General features: G+C 39.1%; 1 protein-coding gene across 3 annotated transcripts; it reads left to right on the top strand.

The window, feature by feature from the left end:
- On the top strand, nt 1-6,583 carry LOC131300300 (pentatricopeptide repeat-containing protein At2g15690, mitochondrial-like). 3 transcript variants are annotated; one of them, XR_009190916.1, is made up of 3 exons: nt 1-2,110; nt 2,525-2,678; nt 6,052-6,583. XR_009190916.1 is itself a non-coding variant. In XM_058326065.1 (2 exons), the coding sequence occupies exon 1, from the start codon at nt 32-34 to the stop codon at nt 2,060-2,062; it is 2,031 nt and encodes a 676-aa protein (XP_058182048.1). In that variant the 5' UTR covers nt 1-31; the 3' UTR covers nt 2,063-2,110; nt 2,525-2,868. The 3 variants fall into 3 exon arrangements, 1 of the variants encoding a protein (XP_058182048.1); XR_009190917.1 differs by having other exon boundaries at nt 6,032-6,583; XM_058326065.1 differs by lacking the exon at nt 6,052-6,583 and having other exon boundaries at nt 2,525-2,868.
- Nucleotides 6,584-8,169: the final 1,586 nt, after the last annotated feature.

Genomic DNA, 8,169 nt, shown 5'->3' with positions numbered 1-8,169 from the left:
TTATTAAACAAACTAAGCTGACAGAGAGAAAATGGCGTCTCTTATTGCGATTTGTCGAGCACAAGCAACTTTCCTCTTCATTTCTCCACTCAATGTTCGTTCTTTCCGCTCTTCTCGCTTCACTTTCACTCACCGCAACAACCAAACCCTAACCCTAAAAAAACCCTTACTGTCATTATCTTCTTCTTCTTGTGTTTTTGTTTCTGTCAATCTCCCTTTCAAATCCCTATCCACCTCAGCCATCGCAAACCAGTTCCAGGGCCCACCACAACCACCACCACCGTCTGATACCTATCATCAGGACGGAAATGGAAGCCCTAATCAGTGGAATGGCCCAAATCAGACCTATAATGATTATGGAAACCCTAGTCAGTGGAACACTCAAAACCCGAATTACCCTCAACCTCCAACAACCAATCAGATGAATAATAATCCGAATCTGGACTATCCTGGTCGAGGAAACCATAATCCGGGTCAGGGATATTCGTATCCCCTGCGCGGAAGCCCTAGTTTTCCTCCTGATCAGAGCTATCCTCAGGGTGAAAACCCGAGTCGAAATGCGAGTTATCCTCCTCCTGGGAACAATAGACAGTGGGATTATCAAAATCAGGGTTACCCGCTACGGCAAAATCCCAACCTATCCCGGGACTATCCTCAGGGTGCTTGCCCAAATCTTGAAAACCCTAATCAAGCTCAGAACTATCCACCACAGCGTGGTGTGAATCAGTTTGATAGAGCTTATCCACAACGCGAGAACCCTAATCAAGCTCAGCACTATCCGCAGCGTGGTGTTAATCAGTTTGAGAGTCAGAATCAAGCTTACCCACAAGGGGTGAGCTCTAATCAGCAGGATCAAGCTCACAGGGGAAACGTGAATCAGTTGACTAATCAGACTCAAAATCAAGGTCAGGTCGTGAACAACCAAGTCCCGAGTGGCCCACCCGCTAATGTTGATTTGATGAGTTTGTGCCAAGAGGGCAAGGTGAAAGAAGTTATTGAATTTATGGCACAAGGAGTATCTGCCAATGCTCAGTGTTTTGATGCCCTGTTTGGTTTATGTGCAAAGTCGAAGGTACTGGACCATGCGAAGAAAGTGCATGATTACTTTCTGCGGTCAACTTTCAGGGGCGATCTTCAGTTGAATAATAAGGTGATTGAAATGTACTCAAAATGTGGAAGTATGACCGATGCACGAAGAGTCTTTGATCACATGCCCGAGAGGAACATGGATTCTTGGCATTTGATGATTAATGGGTATGCAGCAAATGGCATGGGTGACGATGGGCTAGGATTGTTTGAACAGATGAGGGAGTTGGGTTTGCAACCAAATGAGCAAACTTTTCTTAGTGTATTATCAGCTTGTGCTAGTGCTGATGCTATGGAGGAAGGATTTCTACACTTTGAGTCTATGAAAACAGAATACGGAATGTCTCCTAGAATCGAGCATTATTTGGGGCTTCTCGATGTTCTTGGTCATCCTGGGCATGTCCATGAGGCTTTTGAATTCATTGAGAATCTTCCATTTGAGCCCACAGCCGTAATTTGGGAGGCTTTAAGGAATTATGCTCGTATTCATGGAGATATCGATCTTGAGGACCATTCTGAGGAGTTAATGGTTCTTCTTGACCCTGCGAAGGCGATTCCTAACAAGATCCCTACACGACCTCCCAGAAAGCAGTCGGCGATCAACATGCTTGAGGGTAAAAACAGGATAAGCAAGTTTAGAAACCCAACTCTGTATAGGGATGAAGAGAAGTTGTTGGCAGCAAAGAAGGAACAAAGGTATGTGCCTGATACAAGATTTGTACTTCATGATATTGACCAGGAGGCGAAGGAACAGGCGTTGCTCTATGACAGTGAGCGTTTGGCGATTGCTTATGGTTTGATTAGTACTCCGGCTAGGATGCCTCTGAGGATAATCAAGAATCTCCGTGTGTGCGGTGACTGTCACAATGCCATCAAGATCATGTCCAGGATTGTTGGGAGGGAGTTGATCGTTAGGGATAACAAACGGTTCCATCATTTCAAGGATGGGAAATGCTCTTGTGGAGACTACTGGTGAGGTTACCGTTGGTCCGGAATTTTGGTGATATTATCTTCCCATCTGCAGGTTAGTTTGTCAAGTGCCAACTGCCAACTGCCAAACTCTATTTGTAGTAGGAGATGGCAATTTCTTGTCGGCAGCGTATAGTGTACCTTGTTCTTACTTTGTTTTCGGACTGAAGCTCAATGAACTATCCATTAAATCATGATCACTTGGCATTGTTTTACCATGCGCTACTTTTCAGTCCTGTTTTTCGTTCCTATTGTAGGCTGATTCATCATGAAAGTTATCATTCACTCTTTCTTGCTTTTACCTGTATCATACAAAATGTTAACAGTGCTGTTCATCTACAGTCTACGGAAGATTACATATAAGTTGTTTTTGCTGAAGAAATTTACTCTTAACAATTTGCCATCATTGCATTTTTGTGTGAGAATGAGAGGTAGCAGTTTAGATGTGTTCTTGATTTTCAATGCACAGGGGACTCGTTATCCATATCATCAAATCAGATGGATTACTTGATGGGATGCCATTTCAGAATTTGGAAAATGATCAGGTTCTGTTCGTTTGCCTTAAACAGTTCCATCATTTGAAGGATGGAAAATGCTCTTGTGGATACTACTGGTGGTGACTGGTGAGGTTACCACTTTTTCAGAATTTTGGTTATTTTATCTTCCCATCTGCGGGTTAGTTTGTCGAGTGCCAACTGCCAAACTCTATTGGTAGTAGGAGATGACAATTTTGTGTCGACAGCGTATATTGTACAATTGTACAATGTTCTTACTTTGTTTTCGGTCTGCAGCTCAATGAAGTATCCATCAAAACGTAGTTTTAATCCTCCAATCCGCATGGGATTGGAAGCTGCATGTTGTCCATCTGACCATTTGCTCTCTTCACTTCATGGGACAGAAGTGGAGTTTGTTGACTTAGATAAGTTTGTCTATTCATCTGATGATGTTGAGAACCAGCCTATAACTCACCAGTAAAGCTGATTGTGATTGCTTGAGAACTTCCAAAACTAGAATCAACTCCCATATTAGCCATCTGGTTTTCCTGAGTTTCTATCTCCCCCTGTTGGTGAGCTACATGGAAAGTTACGTTAACAGGTGTTAGATGGTTGATTATCTCAAACTTAAACCTGTTAGGAGATGGACACTTCTGGGACCCCAAAGAAAAAATGACGGCTCAGGACGTGTTTTGATAATTAACAAAGGCCAAAGCTTGGACTAACTTTTCCCAAACGACTTATTTTTGCATTTTTGAACTCTTTCAGGTTTGGATAAATGTTTTTACCTATTCTATCAGGATGAATCAGAAAAGTACTGTAAAGCATACCAAATTTGAATGTAGGGAAAATTTCTTTTATATCCCTTTGACTTTGATCAAAAATTCATTTTGGTCCTTCACCTTTCAATTTCAACATAAAAATACTTCAACTTTTCAATTCTTTTCAATGTCATCATTTAGAAGGAATCCGTTTTCTTTTTGGATGGAAAAAATGACGTGCCCAGCACGTGACTCCTTTTGAGGGGCATTATTGTATTTTATTGTCCTTATTCAAAAAAAATTTGCATTTGTTAATTTTGTGTGAAACTTTTGTGACTTGTCGATTCGTCTCGATGAAAGGAATCGAAAAAGTAAAAAATTTGGATTGAAACTCATAATTTTTTGAATAAATACAAAAATAAATCAATAAGATGTTAATTTTTACTTATTTGTTTTTTTTGTAAAAAATTTGGATCGAATCAATAAGTCATAATTTTTTTACTTTTCTGATTCTTCTCGTCGAGACGAATCAATAAATCACAAAAGTTTCACACAAAATTAACAAATGCAAAAAAAAAATGAATAAAAACAAAAAAAAAGACAAAATGACTTTTAATTTGAAGGGAGGACCATTTTTATAAACAGAGGGACCAATTTTATATATAGGGGGGGGACCATTTTTGGCGGCAGGCAAATGTTGAGAGGCTTAAAAATCCATCCTCATTCCTTATCCAACTTAAGTATTCATCCTCCACTTTTTGAACTGTTATGATTTCATCCCTATTTTTTTTAATACCAAAAGTGCCCCTAATATATATATATATATATATATATATATATATATATATATATATATATATATATATATATATATATGGGTACAGAAATTTGGGACTCAACTAATCTTGGGGGTCCTCGGCGTTATTTTAGGGATTTGCAAAACTAATTTCCTAAATTCATGGTTTCCTTTTTCGTTTCAAAATTGCTTAAAAGGTTATAATCCCCATCTTCATGAAAAGCAGGGAACTGAACCCCCCACCAATTGCAGTCCCATTCCGTCCCACTGTGTCTTTCGCCCCAAACATCGTCCAGAAGAGTAAGAACATCTCTCTCTCTCTCTCTCTCTCTCTCTCTCTCTCTCTCTCTCTCTCTCTCATCCTCCGAAGTCCTCCACTCATCATTCACAAACAGCCGCCGCCATTCACTAGTCCTCCCTCTGGTGGGCGGCGATCCACTCGTCCTTCGACAACAGCTGCAGCCATCCATCAACAGCCGCCACGTTGGAGTTCAGATCCCTATTGCAAACCTTGAAGAATATAGGTAGAGCCAACGAATCAAGCAAGCCACGCAACGGCCTGTCGCCATCGAAACTCCCAACGTTGTCGTACAGATCAGAGTTCAACAAGAAAGCCTCACGAATTGAGTTGGGCATCCATGCTGAAATTTTATTTCAGAGTTGAGGTTTGTGTTGGCTCTATATTGATGCTGCTGTTGGTTAATCTGTTCGGTCCATTTGTTGTTGCTACTGATTTGTTCTTGATGGTCGTGGATGGCCCTCAGTTTTAGGGTCTTGTAGATCTTATTAGTGGATGATGATTGCTGATGTTACTAATAAGAAGGCTTTGCTCTATAAGGTTTTTGATTGGGCTTTCCTGATGCTGCTTGTGCTTTCATATTTATCGTGTCCACGTTATAATCGTCATGGTAATTTAACCATGAAATGTTATGGTAATTTAGCCATATTCTTATTTTTTTATGGTAATTTAGCCATGTTCTTTTTTCTTTTCTTTTTTATGGTAATTTAGTCATGTTCTTACTTTTAAATTGGTATATAAAGTCCATATGGTTTTGGGGAATTGGTTGTCCATTATTTAGATCGCAATAGAGAATGTATTCTTTTGATTGTGGGCATTTAGAATGTAACAAAAAATGGACCCCCGAAATGGTTAACTTGATAATGAATTCTGCTTTGATCTGGGTAAATTATCAAACATGGATAATTTACCACCAAAACCTAATGTTGCACGGTGGATTCACAGGAAAGTTTCGTGATGAACAGGGCTTTGAACATCTTATTTGGGACATATATTGGTCATGTAAGATTAATCATCAACACAAAAAATGATATGTATTGGCCTACTTGACATGATAAAGTGATCAATTTACCACCAAAAATAGAATTGAGCAATCAGTGGGATCTGTTAGATGTTTGAAAATAATGATTTGTTCTTCCCCCTATCGTAGCCGTAAATTAAGGGAGTGGAATTCATTTGTCCTCTCTTTCTCTCTCTCTCTCTTATATATGTTTTATATATATACAAAATAGAATAAAGGGTAACAAAGGTAATTTACATATTAGAAGGATGAAATCATAAGCATAAAAAAAGGAGAGAATGAATTCTTACATGGCATAGAAAAAGGGGATGGATATTTAAATATTCCGCAAATGTTCCCTCCAATGGACCTAGGGGAGAGGGAGGAGGGGAAAGGGCAATAATGCCCCTCAAAAGGAGTCACGTGCTGGGCACGTTGTTTTTTTCTTTCAAAAAGAAAACGGATTCCTTCTAAAGGATGACATTGAAAAAAATTGGAAAGTAAAAGTATTTTTATATCGAAATTGAAAGGTGAAAGACCAAAATGAATTTTTGATCAAAGTCGAAGAGATATAAAAGAAATTTTCCCTTGAAATACCAACTTTTTTTACTTTGGTTTCTTATAAAGCTGTTTCAAATTTGGTCAAGAGTTAATCCTGTTGTCAAGGCAACCTAAGAGAGAAAACGGGATGACAAACACAGGAAGAAAAAAAAATGGGGACCTGAACCTGCTGTTGGAGTACAAGGATATGAGCAACACAATCGTAAACGGGATCTTGCATCCGAGCCAGTGCTTCATACGAGATTGAGGTAGCCGCTTCGCTTCGATTGTCTTGAGGAAGGTATGCCAACAGTTTGTGCACCGCCGCGAAGTGGGCTGCAGCCTCATCATAGCAGAAATAAGGAGCAAAAACACACTCACTTGTGCACCTTCTCCTCAAGAATTTACATGCTCCACATGAAGTGCCAACCCCTGTCATTGTCCAAGTCTTTTGCTTTCTTCTCCCTCAAAAGTAAGTCACCAAAACAAACTCTTTCGCTTGGTTTTGATTGTTTATTTCATGTTTCTTTAGATTATTAACTTTTTATAGCCACCACTTGAAAGGTTTTTCATTTTGGGTATTCAAGACTTCAAGCTCTTCAATTAATGGATAAGTTACTCTATTTTTTTTTATTTTTTTGGTGTGTGTGTGTGTTCCAAATTGGTAGGAGTATTAGTTATGATTCTAATAGATAAATTTGTTCTTGTTGGCTTTTTTATTCAAAACTCAACATGATAATTATGCCCCAATTAGGTGTTTGATGAAATGTTGGAAATGGATGACATGACAGTAACTGGAAAACTTGAATTGAAAAGGAAAAAAAAAAAGCAATGTAGATTCAAGTTGTGATATCTCAGTAGAATATTGAGATTGTGGTATCTCACTAGAATATTGAGATTGTTGCATGGAAAAGAAAGGAAATTGAGAGTATGGAGAATCCATAGTGTGAATGAGAAAATATTGTTTATTCAAATCTATATTTATAGACAAAAAATAGAGCTCATAACTTAAATATGATGAAAATGGAAGGAAATTAATTTCGCACTCCTTTTTTTTTTTATCTACACTCCCTTTTTTGTCTTTTAGCAAAAAATATATATACACTTTCAACATTAAAAAACAAAAAAAGAGTGTGGATATCAAAAAAGGGGTGTGAATATCAATTCCCAAATGGAATCTCTTTGATAGAGATATGGGACCTGGTCTTAAGGGTTCAATAGAGTTATGGACAGCCTCCCAAGCTTTGGTAGTAAAAGTTCATTTATCACTTTACCTTAACCAGTCATTAGTTAAGATTAGAATTTACCTAGTCATATATCTCATCAAACAACTCCAAATTTCCGGTTTAACGTTGCGGATAGCCCATCGTATCACGAATGAGAGGAGAAATTATTACAGTATGTCTTACAATCACCCGAATGTGTACTTCTTTAGTAGATTAATAGATTTAATATGCACTCTCGAAGCATCACGTAACCTTAGCCTATCTTCAAAATATACACCAAAAAAAAAAGTGGTCAGTAATTCAATGAGAATTCTCCAACCCCCTCAACATTTTCTTGGTGCTCAAAGGGTTGGGACAGACGAGAGAGCCAGAAATGAGAGGCTTAGACGGACTTTGGCAACAGCACTCTTTCAAGACGTGCTTAAGTCATAACCTAATCTCAGGGCCCGTTCCGGAACCGAAATAAGAACTTATTTTTTGTCTAATAAGAAGTTTTGTTCCGGAAAATAAGAAGGTTGGTACTTATTTTGAAAGAATTTATATAGGTACCGACCGGCCGAGGAGGGAAATCGTACCGACGGCCGCACCGGGCCGTCTCCGACCACCGGACGGCCGATCCAAGCAATCCAAATATTCTAAAAAAAAAATCGAGGGGCCTTCGTGGGAATCAACGGCATCCGAGGTGTGTAGGATGCTTGATCCGAGCACCCCTTTTTTGTGTGAAATCGTATACACGAAAAAGGGGTGCTCGGATCAAGCACCCTACACACCTCGGATGCCGTTAATTCCCGCTAAGGGCCCCCTTGGTTTTTTATTTTAGAATTTTTGGACGGCTCGGATCGGCCGTCCGGTGGCCGGAGGCGGTCCGATGCAGCCGTCGGTACGATTTCCTTCCGTCGGCGCCCATTCTCATATCAACAGTCTTATTTTTTTTATAAGGCAACTTCAAGCTCAAAAATCATGTGTTTACGCAAATAATTTTCTTATCACTATGGATCT

Source organism: Rhododendron vialii, chromosome 1a (genome assembly GCF_030253575.1).
Source record: "Rhododendron vialii isolate Sample 1 chromosome 1a, ASM3025357v1".
NCBI lineage: Eukaryota > Viridiplantae > Streptophyta > Magnoliopsida > Ericales > Ericaceae > Rhododendron > Rhododendron vialii.
Note: the sequence above shows the minus strand (reverse complement) of the source record. Positions and strands in the feature narration are given on the sequence as shown.